At 46.2% G+C, this 17,341-nt stretch overlaps 1 protein-coding gene across 1 annotated transcript in view; it reads right to left on the bottom strand.

Annotated features, from left to right (window-relative positions):
* Window positions 1–7,700, bottom strand: part of rapgefl1 (Rap guanine nucleotide exchange factor (GEF)-like 1) — a 39,700-nt gene extending 32,000 nt beyond the window's left edge. The window contains exon 1 of the mRNA XM_076266292.1: window positions 6,493–7,700. Within this exon, the coding sequence (XP_076122407.1) occupies window positions 6,493–6,880 (388 nt within the window). The 5' untranslated portion in view covers window positions 6,881–7,700. The remainder of the gene's footprint in view (window positions 1–6,492) is intronic.
* Window positions 7,701–17,341: the final 9,641 nt, after the last annotated feature.

The raw sequence follows: 17,341 nt of genomic DNA on the forward strand, positions 1-17,341 counted from the left end.
ATTTAATAATAATCTTCATTGTCATCCATTTTATACCTGGGCATATCTTGGCTCTGCTGACTAATACTCTAAGCTTTACTTTGCTATTTTCGGTTATCTGATTTTGTTGACGAGTGGTACTTGGACCCTGGTTAAAGTCTCTTTCTGGAGAGGTGTTCTACTGTTCTATGAGCAGACCATACGAGATTGAAGTACACAAGTACAGAACAGCGGACACCAGACAAAATAGAGAAAAAGAATAGAGGAAAAAAGAAAGGAAACGGGAGGAGAGAAAGGTTAGGAAGAGGAGAATAGAAGAGAAAATGACAGAGGATAGAAGAGAGAAGAAAAGAGAAGTGAAGAGTGATAGTTTGACAGTTCTAGACAGTTCGATTCTGAGGAGAAGAGAAGAAAGCAGGAGGGGGAGAAGAGAGGGGAAGAGAGGAAAGCAGGAGGGGGAGAAGAAACAGGAAGAGAGGAAAGGCTGTTATTTCGGCTGTCAGCTCATGGCAGCGAACAGCGCACCGCACCGCTCCACAGCCCAGCGCCATCTGTGCCGGCCTGCCAAATGTGGCAAACTGGCATGGCGGGCCCAGCCAAGGAGCACTCTGGATGCTGCCATCACATCAAAGGGCCGGCGCCACACAATGCTATTCAGCGCGCTGCGCCGGAGGGTGCACGGACATGCGGGGCATTTTCACAGGGAGCGCTCTGCCCGGGCCGGCGCGATTCGTCTCGATGTCTGGGGGTCCACCGTGGAGGTGGGGGTGGCGGCAGCAGCTACGACGTCTCTGTCGCTGGTTGACTGCACAGGGCAGTGCAGTGTGTTCTCGCTCTGCGCTTCTCTCTTGACTGTTGCTGGATCCCGGGCACGGCTTGTGTTTGATCCCCCCCCCCGCCCCCCCCCCCTTTGAGTTTTCCTTCTCGGCTCTTTCGCTTCTCTCCCTTCCGTACTCGTTGCCATGTGAACAGGTGCCAGGCAGCAGAGCAGCATTTCCCACACAGTTATGTTTGTGCAAGTCAACACACACACACACACACACACACACATCCAAACACATGTATGCATGTGCAAAAACAGTCGTCAGCACCATGTGCATACACAGAGTCAGCAATTCCCATACGCACATACATACACACATACCACACACAAACACAAACTCATAAAAAATGCAATCCAGCAGAACCTCATTTGCATCCACACAGCCAGGAGCTTTCCTCGATCCCCATGAACCTAACCCATACTCTCCTTTTTAGACTTTAAACAACCGCATACACACACTCAAATACAGCCTCTCACAATTGCACATACACAAACAAACACACATAAACACATCAAGAGTATTTTTCTCTCCTTATATGTGATCCACAAACACACACAAACACAGAAGAGAGAGGGAGAGAAAATGTGGATCAGAGAAAGAAAAAAGCGAAGGGAAGAGAAAAAAGCTAGAGTGTGTATGAGAGAGAGAGACAGAAAAAAAGAAAGAGAGAAGGAGAAAAAAGAGAAGAGTGCAGAGAAAGAGAGAGAAGAGAGAAAGAAAGAAAGAGAGGGAGGGAGAGAAAAGGAGAAGAGTGCAGAGAGAAAGAAAGACAAAGTGCAAAGTAGAGCAAAGAGAGAGAGAAGAAGAGAGAGAAGGAGAAGAAAGAGAGCAGAGCAGAGCAAATAGAGAGAGAGAGAGAGAGAGAGAGAGAGAGACAGAGAGAGAGAGAGAGAGAGAAGAGAGCCCTGTGGCTCTGTCCTCCACAGAAAAGCACAGGTGTGTGGGCAGCCATGGAGGAGAATGGCGGGGGTGATGGTGTGGTGGTGGTGGTGTAGGGGGGCATTTCTCTGATGGTTATGTAAAGCCATCCAAAGGGAGAGTGAGTGAGTGGGCAGCCATCTCTCCTCTAATCCTTCGCTTTTCACAGAGAAGAAGAAGAGAGGAAGAAGAAAAAGGCTGAACTCCTCCCACGCAATCTCGCACTCGCTCGCTTGCTCTTTCGTTCTCTCACACTTGCTCTCTCCATCTCTGCACTTTTCTTTCACCCTCAACTCTATCCAATTCTAGTTTTCTTTGACTATCTCTTTTTCTCTCTCCCTCTCTCCATAAGTCGCTTGCCACCAGTTCCTAAGTAGCACACAACAGTCTTACTTTAGTTTCTCACCACACGCAGGATCCGTGGCTTTGCTGTGCAAGCTTTGTGTTTCTAACATGTCTGTGCATGCGCACACGCGCACACACACGCACACACACACACACACACACACACACACACACACACACACACACACACACACACACACACACACACACACACACACACACACACACACACACACACACACACACACACACACACACACACACACACACACACACACACACACACACACACACACACACACACACACACACACACACACACACACACACACACACACACACACACACGTATGCGGCTGTGCATATCCATGCCTTCACTTGTGCATGCATGTGTGATCAGGGGTGTGTGTGTGTGTGTGTGTGTGTGTGTGTGTGTGTGTGTGTGTGTGTGTGTGTGTTTGAGGCTGTGGCAGGGTCTGGCACTGCTGTCTGTGCAGCTGCAATGACAATCACTTCAAATGAAGTTCTGAGGAGCAGCTCTGGCTGCTGATGTATTTTTAAATCCTTCTGGTCATGGGGGCTGCAGCAGGGGACCAAAGGAGTGATGGAAGACAGGAGGAGAGGAGGAGATGAGAAGAGAAGAGAAGAGAAGAGTGGAAGAGACAAGAGGAGAGGAGAGATGGAACAGAGAGTAGTGCAACAGAGAGGAGCAAGTCCGATCACCACTGTGCAACAGCCTGGACAACCCACAGAAAAGAGTTTGGCTCACATCCATCAATGATGCCTGTAATGCACCACACAAACATCACTCACCTTCCTATCTTCACTTGAGTACTCCAATCACCTCAACAGGTGGCCCAACTCTGGCATAGATTTGGGCCGGATCTAGTCAACAGTTACTTTCCGTCTGCCTCTTCCTTCCTACCAACTTCCCTTGCTGCATTGTCTAAACTCCCCCTTGATTAAGCCCATCAGAAGCAATCTTGATGCCATTTCAGCTCCACAAATAGCAGCGCACTCTCAGAGAGATGTTGTTGAACATGAGTCTGATCGGAGCTAGATCTGTTCAAGAGACAGCAGCCAGAATGGCCCTGAGCTTCCATCGTTTTGGCTGATTTCTTTCCCTGCATCCTCTATCAAAGACCATTTCCTTTCCTTCTCATCTTCTCCACTTATCTCTGCTCCAACAAATCTTTTTTTTTTGAGTCGCAAAGATGGGAATCAAACCCGGGTCGACCGATAGTCAGTGGGTGACGTTACCTCTGCTCCACCACTACCAAAGATTCTAGATCCAACATTGGCCCTTTCACTTTCATTGAGGGTCTTTCCTATCTGTCACCCTCTCTGTCTGTCTGTCTAGGCTGAGAAGAATAAAACTCACACATTTCGCTATGTGACTAATAAGCAGTGCATTAACGTGGGTGGCTGCTTTACTGTGTCTCTTTGGGGGAGGTCACTTCCCTTCCAGTAACATGGCTGGGTGCTTGCCTGGGAAATGCCTACTCGTGCAAAGACAACAACAAAAATACCCAAACAGCCCTGTGCCCGTATCAAGGGCCTTTCCGGAATACTCCTTGCCTCAACACGCCAACCTCTCAGGCCGTACTCACTGCTGGATCAGAAATGAAAGCGCACAGGTAAACATGCTTATGTAACAGCAGGGCGGCAGCCCGGGGGTGAGCTGGCTGATCCACAAGCCATCGCTTTACAGCTCTCATTATCAGCATGGAACACACACACACAAGAGGCACACATACACATGCGCATACATACACACGCGCATACATACACACCCGCACACATACACACGCGCACACATACACACGCGCACACATACACACACACACAAACACACAACCCCCAGAGCCACAGATGTGCCCACTCGCACGCCACACTGGACAGGTGACTCAGGTGCTGTCATCGCCATGGACACACAGTGTGAGGTTACAAAGAACCCACAGTGTGAGGTTACAAAGGGAGCCGCAGGAGGTCGCCAATCAGGAAAGAGATAGGCAGGGCTTATTTTATTTGTATGCGATGAAATGCAACATTAAATGCCACTGCTTTGTGAGTTGGTCTGAAGACTTTCCGGTTTGACTATTCTATTCATGGAGTTAATGAGATAGGGCAAAGATAACAATCTCACAAAAGCAGGTATATCTTTAGAAACCTGGAAGCGCAAAAAAACACACCTACATTTAACAGGTTTGCAAGCCAAGATCAAGATCATTCATTTTAAAGTCACCATTGAGAATGGACACTCTCAATCTTGGATGCGATCTCTGGATAATCCTGGATTAACATCACTTTCTCAAAGAACCCCCTAGGTTTTGCAATGATAAAAGTTTGAGCTCTACCTCAAGGCAACAGCAAGTTGTGTCTTAAAACAGGTTAAGCAGGCAAAAAAGGGCAGTCTCAGGTTACACCAAGACATTTCACTAACCATCCTTGGCATTAATAGTACTGGCGGTGAACCGTGACCTAAAAGGAACTCGCCTGCATGACACGACTTGTTACTTCTTGAACTATTACGACAGTCAGGGACAGTCTTTGAGATCTTTTCAATCCTGCAGTCCATCAGACTTGTCAAGCAAGATGTCTGCTGTACAGCATATGATAAAGAGATTCTGAATACAAACACAAACCACTGCAGTATCAGGGTCTGTTTCGATGACTTCTTTAGAGAAGCCATATCTTTGGCAAAACAGCTTGATCTTTTTTGCTGTTTCCATGGTTACAGACATAAAATTGTCTCATGCCATGCTCCTTCACTGACCATATCTAATAGGAATCAAGGATGGGTTAGGACAGTTGTGAAAAAAGCTCATCTGTGACAGAAAAAGGTTTGTGAGGTAGTGTGTTACCCAGAGAGCAGTTGACTGGCCCCAGGAGCCTAACCTGAAATTCTGGGCTCCTTTGAAAACGCTATCTCTGAAGTCTGTCTGAAATGCAAAAGATTTAACTGATTGACATATTTCAAGGCATCTGTCCAGTGTTTGGGTCCCCTTAAACTTTCAGAGTACCCCCGGTAGTGATCCGGATGTAGTAGTTCTGAATCCGATATTCCCATAATAAAATGTTGTGTGGTAGTTAAGTGAACACTGCCATGTTGGCTACCAACCAAACACTAGCCTGGAGAAGAGTCTAAAAGAAAGGTGAAGGCAAAACAATGTCTACTACGGAGAGCAGTCACATGGCCTCTCTCGCTGGTTACTGAAAAAAAATGATAGGAGGATGGAACACAGCGTGCTTGAGACACGTGAAATGGAGTTTTAAAGGTTGACTTTGATTTTACTTCGACTACATTTTTGATAGGCCTACCGTATGAAAAAAACGAAGTAGCGATTTCAAATGGTTCCCTATCCACACAGGCAGCCTTGTGCCATAGCCCAAAATATGCGCAGCCAAACACAGATTATACAGCGCCCGTGTGCCAATAGCCTCCGAAAATAGCCAGAGAATTACAACTACTCATGGGCAATAATCACAATCGTCGAGAGAATGAGACAGATGTGTGGGACTAGGGAGAACAACCGCCTTATTGCCAGTAAGCTAGTAAGTAACATTTGATTAAATCCCAACCACTTTGGTGACTGATTAACGTTCCAGTTTGCTCGACTATCAGTTAAATAAACCTTAACCATACATATTCATCTACAAAGTAGCCTGTATACATGATAAGATATTGCTATGGATTTTGTGACTTCGCTTTTCTGCCAATACAAATCGACTTTGCTTTGCTGTTTTTTTCGTGTGCAGAAATGACCTCGTTTTTCTAAATTAATAAATAAACACACGCGTGCAGTTTGTGTAAACTAGGCTCCTGCAAAGCTGCAGCGTCGCACGAGTGAATGCATAGCCTTAAATGACTGTCAAGTAAAATGAAAACCACTTGCATTATTGATTTCTACAGCAGATGCAATATTAAGTCCCAATATTGCGTGAAAGTCTGCACTGGTGTGTAAATTAACAGCCTTGCTGAGCTCGCATCTTGTATGGAAGAGGAGTCAATCTCCATAGGAACCCATTTCGTAACCCATTAATTAAATGGACGTTGGTATGTAACCTTTGCATTACTGTATATGAAGCAAAACAGTGTCCAAAGATCCGAAGTGTTTGTATGAATTCATCTGTGTCCTTTTCACAGAGAAATCGTACATGTATACTGCTCGCTTTACAAAATATTTAATTTTGTGAGAAATAGCTTAGTGCTGTCAACAGTGATCACGAGTGTAAAATCGGATATAGAATAGTAATGCCCTGTTCATAAGTAGACAGGTGCTCCCGCATTATGCATTCAGAACATGCATTTCTCAGAAATAGACTATAATGCACCTGAGAGGATAACCTACGTGGCTTGTGAAAACGGTGAGGGTACACAGTTGTAACTGCGATGTAGTGTAGGCTACCGACAAATACAACATACCTGTGCAATTTCCGAAACGTTTCCCCGCCACACTGTCCAGAAGCGCCTGCGCCAGGTTGTCCGGTGTATCCGGGGGCAGCGGGGTCCAATTAGTGTCCAAGCTCGCCTCAGAGCTTTGCTCGTCACTGGACAGAGACGGGCTTCTGATGTCCGCGGTGGCGGAGGGCCAGCATGGGGCCTCCTCTGTATCTGGACTAAACACCTCCCGGGCAGGACCGCTCTCTGGTGAAGTCTCCCTGAAGAATGGTAGGCCCACCACTCGGGACAGGCTGGCACGTCGCCGAGAAGCCCCGGTGCCAGTCGCCTTGTCCCCGAAGCCACCAGCTCGACTAAGCGCAGTGGTCTGTTTTTTCAAAAACTTTTCCAAAGGCTTCATTCCGGCCGGCATTTTGATCGAATACCGCAATAAGGCTTAACAGAACACTAATTAAAGCGAAATGTATAGAGGCTCTACAAGAAATACGCCTGCGCTTCTACATTGTAGCCGATTGGGCTACTTACAGTGTAAAATCGCAATGCTCCGCGTGTGCCAATTGTGTCAAGTAGAACACAAACCCATCAGTCTTTAGGCATAGCAAATACTTAAATGTCCGGTGCTGCGATGTGAATCGCCAGTGACGCCCCTCTTCAAATTATGGTTTGGCGTTTACCGCGTCGCCAGCATTTAGGTTATCGTTCAAATCCAAACCTGCTCCTAAGGCTGGTGCTTGTCCCCACCTCTGCAGTCATGCAGACCTCGTTCATATGCTGTATTTACGATATGAGCGCCCGGATACGAGAGAATAATGCCTTTGCTCAGATGGCCACTGCGCGTAAAAGCAATGCGTCGAAGTAACAACCTTGAACACCACACGATAAATGAATGCGGGAACAAAATATATGAATAACAGCAGGGTTTGTAAACACCGAGCCCAGCGGTAGGTCCACAACTGTGAAAGCCGTTTGCATTGAGATGTAGTCGTTGCTTCAAATGAGTAGTGCTACACGCGTTCACCAAATGTATTTAGTTCGTCTGACAATATCTGTTATGATGGCTCCTTATGAAGTCCTCTGGTCAAAGAAACGAGCTGTGTTCCCTTTCTGTGCGCCCGTCTTCTCTGCGTTTGTAGCCTTTGAGCTCGATGGTAGGCAATGAACATTCACGCGCTCGCTCGCTCTCTCTCACACATGACTACAGTACACACACCCACCAGGGAGGTGCGAGTGTGTCGAATGCGAGACTGCTGCTTTCGCCTCCCTCTCTCTATCGTTCTGCAGTTGCGCGTTTACTGCTATTCAGCTACTACCACTTATCTGATAGTAGCCTAGGCCCAGGTAAAACACGTGTGCGTATGACATTTTTGTTCTCTCACTGTCCACAGCTGAAAAGGGGAGGGAAACAGTTGTATGTCTGTAAGGTTTAAGTCTCTGAGTCTTTTGAATCCACTGATTTTAGGGTACTTGTTGTTTGTACCAAAGTCCACTAAATGGTGGATGCGTCACGAAGTAATTATTATTATTAATAGGTTTGGTACATAGATAGCCTGACTCCTTTATTTTAATTATTAACTAGAGCTCATTAGACTTTTGTTTGTAAATTAATGTTTAATGCTCTCTTTAAATATTGATCAATTAATAATTTATTTCACATTCTTTTACTGAACACATTTTTATTTTTCTTCCAGCCTTTTTTCTAATCAAAAGCATAGCGCTATCCTACTATAGGCCTACTATATAGCTCTCTGGCGTGCAAGTGTAAATAACAGTGTAGCGTGAGGTCTTAACACACCGAACAGACGACATAATGGTAGGTTGTGTTGTTGTCTTCGTCTACGCACCACTGCGTGTCAATGGCACATTACAGGCGACCCATTAATAACTTTGAGCAATGAGGGTAAGAAAGACATATCAACAACAGCTACAAGACGCTCTCTGCCTCTCTGCAACAGCAGGTTATTTATGAAACTGAGCCCGCTCGGGTGTCATGTGTAGTGACAGCCGAAAAATGTTAAGTTAAAGCGAGCTCAGTGAGGCGAACCGTAAGCAGGTAGCATGTTACACGGGAGCCTAAATATGGGATCTTATTCCTTTCGAGCGTCTTGCACTGTTGCGGAGACAACCGCGTGTGACCAGGTGCACTGTCTTAATGATGGAGAAAACAACAGCCCGACAACAACGACGGCATACATAGGGTAAATTCACCATGCTATTAATGTATCAGGTTTACTCTCTTATTGACTTGGACATTTATCTCATTGACTTGAACATTTGTATTTATTTGTTGTCCTCATGGATGATACATATTAGTTACATAGCAACAGAACAATTTCGAACTCATGTTTGGTGTTAAGAGCCAGAGAGTAATCTAAAGACATGAAGAGGATAGAATTTTGAAGCAGTATGTGGATTTGTTTTCTTATTTTGTGCCTGAGGGTGAAGAAAAATAAAGTTTTTCCAGGGTCACCACCTAACAATTTGGCGATATCAATCAGTAATGCACTGGGTGGGGGACATATTATCGTCATCTCTGATGGAGGGGGGGGGAGACCACTTTGCAGTTCTATGAACTGTCTCCATGATAATGAGTCCATCTGAGTGTGTGATGTAAGGGAAACTGTATGATGTTGCATCTGCATCAGGGCTGAGGTAGCAGCCGCTCACACTTCATCAGAGGTGTGAAAAAGAAACTGTGACGCCACACACAGACAGGCCTCTTAGCGCCTCTATGGCTCACACAGGCAACACGGGTCATGCTGCTATATTAAGAAAGCTGTAGGAAATTGCAACATTGCTGATTTCTCCATGACATATGCAGTCATACACCCCCACCCACCCTCTCTCTCTCACACACACACACACCACACTTTTCTCATGGACTTTAACTCTGCTTTATTAAGTCTCAGATGGGAAGTTTCAATGTGAAAATCTCCTACACTGCCACCACCACCCTCTCTTCTCCTAAAGATTATTTTTTTGCCTTCTGTTTCTCTGTGTTGGTGGAGTGTATTTCGTTGAGATGAATTTATAGGAAGTACCTAAAATATGGGAAGCAGGGGCTCTACCAGACTGACCAGGTCACACACACAGTCACCGTCCACTCCTTGCGGTCACTCACATGGAACATGTTACATGGTCCTCATCCACACCCCTTGTGATTCCATGGCATGTGATTCCCATTTTGTCATAACAACTGTTGCCATGTCATTGCTAGAGTTGGTCAACTATTGGTGTCAGTAGTGGGTGCCATTGAGATTTGATGGTTGCCATGGTCCAGGCTCTTGGAGCAGGGATCCAACTCCTGATTATTGGGTCATTGATTCAACATTGAGCTTGTAAAGTTAATTAGTATCAGATGTTAACTAGTATCAGATGAACACGGTACTGGGGGCAGTAACTTGTGACGTTTCCTGCCATATACCCATGAGGTGGCTTGTGGTTTTCTCACCCTGAGCTATAAAGGAACTGGTGTATTCATGCAGGTATACCTCAATATTTTTTGACAATCTACTCAAACATTTATCTTAGGCTATTTCTCCTGATTTTGATGAGGGAGCAACACACCTAAATATTGTGTGGGATGTTGTACATTGACCTTTAAGCTTGTCTCACTCAGCCCACTATCCACTCATAAAGTAGACATGTGCTAAGACTGTCACTGAACTAAGCTGTTCCAATGATGCACACAAAAGTATTTTTCTCCAGTAGTCCACCCACAGATAATAAGGGTGGAGGGCCATCTTTATTTAAAGGCAAGGTTTAGTGCATTGTTATAGCTGAGCTGTCATCAGCTTTGGATTGAAAAAAAAAAAAAAATTAAAAACCCCTTCAAGTCTGTGTTTTCACTTTTGTTACACAGTAAACAACACCATTTGGAACACTTTCTATCACTTTCCATATGAGTCACCGATGTTTCAGGAAATCGGGCTGTAGAATTTTGAAAACGATTCCCTGAAATTGATAGAGCTACTGCGGCAGTGGTGAGTAGGACCCTGCTGTCACTCAACCCCAGTCAGTCAGAGCAGCAGAAGACTCCTCCATTGAATGAAACCCACACACACGCACGCACACACACACACGTGGGCTCAGGGCTCCACAATCCACCTTTATTCAGTTGTGACAAAGAACAGTTCTGGCCCTGTCGGATCTCCTGCTTGTAAGGTTGTTAACAGAGCACTCCTACGTCTTTGGCAGGGTGACGCAAAGCCAGTCTTCCCGTGGCACAACTGAACCAAACGAAGTTGCGCACCAGCCCCGGCAAATACAATGCACACTAATGTCATGTTATCTGTCCTGTGCGACAAACCGGCGGTTCTATTTAAGGGAAAAAGAGGCGTTCATCACGCGGGAGATAAATGCTACTCAGTCAGTGCACAGTGGCAGCGGGCTGCTGCAGCGATTGCATAAGAGCCTGTCATTAAGTTTGCACTGTGTGCTGAAGATGGATGAGAGGGACACAGGCAGGGTGATACTCTGTAGGATTACACGTAAATGAACAGGTGTGTTTGTATATCTGTGTGTGTATGTGTGTTAGTCCTCACAGTAGTGTATGTAAAGGTGTGTGTGTGTTTATTGTGTGTTATGTATAAATGTATGTGTGTAATTTTCTACAACATATGGATAGGAGAGGGTGTTAATGTGCATGTGGTGACTATGTGTGGGGTAGTTGTGTATTTGTGTGTGTGTGTGTGTGTGTGTGTGTGTCCTCACCACTGTGTCATTCCCAGATGACAAACGAGTCTATGAGCTCAACAGACCCTGGAGGCGGGGGGGGGGGGATTGCTGGGGGGGTGAGGGTACCAAGGCACACATCTGTGATGACTCATTTGGAACAGCCCCCCCCCCTCCCCCCACACACACACACACCTCATTACAAGATCAACATCGTCCTTATTCCATGTGCAAGCTCCACAAATGTTATTAGCTCATACACATACAACATGCTCATCCACCTACCCAGCACACATACGCACGCACGCACACACGCACACACGCACACACACGCACACACACGCACACACACGCACACACGCACACACGCGCGCACACACACACACGCACACACGCACACACGCACACGCACACACAACATTGTCAGTGTTTATGACAAATACATCTCCATAATGACAAATACATTTTCATAGTTCATTTCAAAGCACACAAAATGGGGGTGGTGAACATGGCTGATAGACGTCCCCCATTAGGGTTTAAGGTCACAACTCTATCCTCAGGCCAAACACACACACACACAACGGTCAGACTTGCATGATATCAAAGCTTGCTTCACAAGACAAAAATCTAAAACTGAAATACACTGTAGTCAGTCATGCACACAAATCCTACTGTGACATGACAAAGACTTACAACCCACAGACACACTTTATACTGTAGAAATGGAAGAAACACACAGACACATTACTCCTCTAAGCACAATGGACAATCAGATATATACACACGTATGTCAAACTGAACCATTTCTCTCTCAATCTCTCTGTCACTCACACACACTCACATACAGACCTATATATATGTATATAGATTCTAACACTCATCAGTCTCACACACACCACTCATGTAGGTACAATAGACAATCAGACATTTCTCTCCCACACACATACACAAGCAAGCAAATACAGAGACACACAGACACGGATATGGACAAAGACACACACACACACACCTATACTGAAGACACAATGGACAATCAGACACACACACACAAGGGGCATCAGACTCAGAGCTCCAGACAGAGGGAAGGAGGGGGGAGATGAATGGTGGTGTCCCCCAGTGAGGATAAGGTTGGCTGGGCATGGCTGATCACTCCGCTCCCCTCTACTCTGGCCTTTCTGGGGGATCGGGGGGTGTCTGGGTCGGTTCCAGCCGTAAGCAGATTATCTTAACTCGTCAAACAGATGCTGCGTCAAGAGAGATGATGTATGGCGCTTTCACTGTTGCTAATACACACACACACATTTTCTGTATGTGTACTCTGCAACACACACAAAGACAAACTGTCTCTTTCACTTTCTGACAGCACAAACAAACAAACAAACAAACACACACACACACACACACACACACACACACACACACACACACACACACACACACACACACACACACACACACACACACACACACACACACACACACACACACACACACACACACACACACACACACACACACACACACACACACACACACACACACACACACACACACACACACACACACACACACACACACACACACACACACACACACACACACACACACACACACACACACACACACACACACACACACACACACACACACACACTGCAGTATGTGGCTCACTGCAGGATTAAACACAGAGCTCCTTGGTGTTCACAGTTGAGGGGTGCACCACTCATTGTTTCTAATTCCCGGGCAGCTGAGCCCTGTTGGGCTAGATCTGTTTAGGACTCAGTTTGATATAAAAAGGCTCAGGATATTATATCACAGAGTCGCTGTTAAGCCAATATTGCATCACAGTCTAAATGGGATGAGTGATAAATGGATCAATTCATGCATTTTTAATTTCTTTAGTTAACATGCAGGCGTGGCTGCTGTCAAGGAGGCCCAAACAGATCTCATATGTATGATCCAATGAGTGCTTTAACACAGGAGACCAGATGTAGCTATGAAAGGGATTAATGAGACTGAAGATGAAAGATAGAGGTTACAGAAAGCGTAAGAGAAATTACAGAGTAAGAGAGTAAGAGCATTTTGTGTTCAGCATTTTATATTCATTGCCAGATTGTAAGGCGTGCAGTAAACAATTCAATGAATTCTCAAAATACTAAAAAGCACCTCAAGAAAACAGAGTGTAATCGAGAGATGCTCTCTCTCATCACCGCCCAAAGCCACGCATCACAAAGGACAGAACAAGGATGCAGAGACAGAGAAAGAAAGAAAAGAGTGAGGGAAAGAAAGAAAGAAAAAGATGGAGAACGAGAGAGACAGCAAGAAAGATGGTCTTGCTGTTTGCTGCCCACACACAGTTGAAGGCGGACATCCAACAAATGTGCCCCAGACTGACAGTGACACACAGTCGGAGCGTGACACCGCAGGCTGACCGCCGAGTGACCTCCACACGACCAAAACACCCACGAGACCACAACACGGACAACACAGGAGCAGAGGTGACCAGGAGAGACAGAAAAACATGAACACAGAGAGAGAGAGAGATGCTACAAATGATGCACAGAGAGATAGTTGAAAGAAAAAGTGAAGCATCACAGTGGTGACAGGTGGTGAGGAAGAAAGACATGACCAGTGTGACAAAAGGGGGGGATGTTCAAAGGCTCAAAAAAAGAAAGAGGAACAGAAAAACAGTAGATAGATAGATTCGACAAGAAAGACAGTGAATGAGTGAGGAACAAAGACCGAGAGACAGTGAGAGGTCAAGAACTAGAGAGAGAGAATAGTGAGAGAATGAAACAGAGGGAGAGATGGTGTGAGAGAGACAACAATGGATTGACAGAGTGTGTGTGTGTGTGTGTGTGTGTGTGTGTGTGTGTGTGTGTGTGTGTGTGTGTGTGTGTGTGTGTGTGTGTGTGTGTGTGTGTGTGTGTGTGTGTGTGTGTGTGTGTGTGTGTGTGTGTGTGTGTGTGTGTGTGTGTGTGTGTGTGTGTGTGTGTGTGTGTGTGCCTCTGAGCTGTCCTCGGCACGCGGGAGGGAGCATCTGAGTCCCGGCTCCCTCATTAGCCAGAGCCCACTAACTCTGTTTACAAGTAGCCGGCTACATGCAGCCTCTCCATCATGACTCATGTGTGAGTTTAATGAGTGGCACCCCCCTCAGCACAAATGAGCGTGTGTGTGTGTGTATGAGAGAGAGGGAGATTGGGGGTGTTCATGCATGTGTGTTTTCAGTGTAATTGTGTGTGTGTGTGTCTGTGTGTGATGGGGGGTCGCTGTATAGGGATGACATCATTCTTGGCGAGGTGGAGGGTCTTTGTTTGGCATCCAGTGGCCTGTGACGCCAGTGGTGGAGGGGCGGGGGAGTAAGTGGGGGGGGGGGGGGGGGGGGCTGTCTCTTGCCGGCCGGCATACTCCCCTGACACAGAACAAAAAGGACAGGAGGGGACGGCGGCGGCCACTTTAAATATGCAGCAGCCACTAGTGCACCTCATCAAAGATGCATCTGAAAGGCCTCACCACAGCCACCCGGCCAGCTGATTGGTCACGGCCTCAGGGGGGGGTGGGAGGTTCATTCTGGGGACTCTTCATCATAAATATGAAGCTGTAGATAAGGAAGACATCCGCCAGCTGCTTATAAACACACACACACACACGCAACTCACAACAAAGTTGCACACCTGCAAAGGAGATAAACTTATTCTCATGAAAAAAGTTTCATTGGACAATACCATTGATGCTATAATGGCTTTTGGATGTATGGGAAATAATGTTTTAAGAACTTTCCATCTTTCTAAACACAAAATGCAATGCATTATTACTCTGATAGATATGACATACAAATTAGCATCTTAAGCCATCCTTACACCAGAAGACATTGACAACATTTGGGAAAGATTGTAGTCTCTTTAGTAAAGCTTAAATGGGAGGCATTAGTTAAAATCTTTGAAGAATTTTCCCCAAATCTTGTCAAAGTCTTCTGATGTATGGGCAGCAGCTAGCATAAAATGAGTTATTCGCAAGTAAAGCAAGCAAATGGACATTATAACGCAAACAGCTTGCAATTATGTAATGAAGAATATGCTTATTTAGTTTCCTTTTAACTTCAGAACTACAATGTACTGGTGCATAACCTTTTGAACAGCATGTTTTTTCACAACATGATTCCCAAGAGGCGCCCAGGGGCTCTCCTTTGTGTCCCAGAGGGCTTGAGAGGGGGGGGGGGGGCATGGCCAGCCAGAGCCAGTACAGTGGCTCAAAAACAGCCTTACTTCATCTGCAGCTTAAACCCTGAGCAAACAAAGGATGGCAGGGACGACAGGGCGGGAGAGGGATTCCATACATTGCTGATGGGGGGGAAGAGAGGAGGGCAGAAATAAAAGAGGGGGGCGAGAGAAAAGGGGTGTGTGGGCAGGAGGGGGGCGAGAGAAAAGGGGTGTGTGGGCAGGAGGGGGGCGGCTGATGTCCACCAGGGACCCCAACAAAGGAGAGGGAGGGGCCACAAGAGGGCCTATGAACAGGGGAGAACCTTGAGATGGAGATAAAGAAGGAGAAAAGGATAGAAGACATTGAAAAAAGAAAACAAAGATACGGGCTCAGGGCTTGATGCCATAGAAACGGAGAGTGGTGTAGGGCCAGCGCAAAACAGCTCTGGTAATTTTCTCCTTTCCTCTCTTCCTCTGACAGTAAAAGAGGTGTGAAGACAGCATGTGGATGCCAAAGTGCCAAGAACACGAGTGTTATTTTTTCCCCATTTAAGTAGGTCTGATTACATAACGAGCATCCCACAGCGCCCCACCTCCTCGTTAAGTGGGTGTGGACGAGCCCACTTGTCAATCACCAGACTCACGTGTCTGCCTTGTGATGTGATGAGAGACCAGCTGCACTGAAGAATAACACAAGACTAGAGTATAGATCAGGCTGCAAGCTGCCCTGCCGCAGAACCACCGCTCAACACCACATCCAGGCAGCTGTAGGCCGGAATGTCTATGAATATCCATGAGGGGCCGGCCTCCCAAGGAGCTAGTTTGTTTGAGAACTAGCCCTGATTGGTGGAGCAGAACATTCCGAGAGAGAGGACAGACAAAATCAATGGGAGCATGGGGCTTCTGTGCAGAAGATTCCGGAACATGTGTCCTCTGTCAGTCAAGATGAACGCCTCCAACTGCTGCCTGCTGAGGACAGATGATGGATGGCAACTGGGAGCCCCAGCAGGGAATACCGAAAAGACTGTTTTTGTGTGTGCAAAAAGACTGAATAAATCTCTGGACATAATATATTTCTGTCTCTGCATAGAATTATGATGGAGATCATACTGTAGACTTTCATATCTGTATTAGAATAGTGTAGTAGACCATGCATAGCAAATGGTTTGGACCCATACATGTCTTGTATCTCTGCCTGAGAAATTAAAAAAAAAAAGCAAAAATATATAATATATATATACTGTTAACCCCATATAAACAAAAAGTACTAATTACCAAATGATTTAGCATTACCCAATATAAGCTCTCCCTCAGCATGTTACCTATGACTGAACTATGTGCCCTAATCCAGTTCACTGACCTCCACGCCTGTGCATCAGTGCTGGCTCTCCTCCCGGAGTGCAGGGAGCTTGGAGCTGGGGGCTCCCTGTTAGCACTAGCTTTAGCATTAGCCAGCTTTGCTCCAGTCTCTATGGCTCCTCAGAGGATGACACCACAGCGGTGCTGGCTGTCCCGCTTGGCAAGAGGGACCACAGCAGAAGGCAAATCTCCCCTGCTGGCAATGTCAGTGCTGGCATGTGACGAGAGGGAGGAGGACAGATACAGAGATCGAGCGGAAGAGAGGATGAGAATGAAAAAAGAAGAGCGATAAAAGAGAGGAGGAGACAGAGGTAAATGGGAAAAGCATAGACAGAGGAAATAAAAAAGTAGATGTAGTGTGTGTGTGTGTGTTGGGGGGGAGGGCAGAAATGGGAGACAAGCAGCTGGGTATGACTTGCTTGCAGCAACAATATGATGCAATGATTTTAAAGTCAGATTTCCATGCCACTTTCACAATGACCAGCATATCGCCAGACAAGGTATAATAATCATAAACTGGGTTCATTACTGGGCTGTGGTCACCCTGTATCTTTTGAGGCCAGCTCACCACAGCGCCACAGTGCTGGAATGACCTGCTTTAGCAGTCAAAAATACCCCAGTAGCATAAATATCCCAGTGACTGG

The sequence above is a fragment of the Alosa pseudoharengus genome, unplaced genomic scaffold, assembly GCF_046254945.1.
Source record: "Alosa pseudoharengus isolate Yale_2024_CS ecotype anadromous, Long Island Sound unplaced genomic scaffold, YU_APseudo_1.1 YU_APseudo_1.1_scf_4, whole genome shotgun sequence".
Taxonomy (NCBI): Eukaryota; Metazoa; Chordata; class Actinopteri; order Clupeiformes; family Clupeidae; genus Alosa; species Alosa pseudoharengus.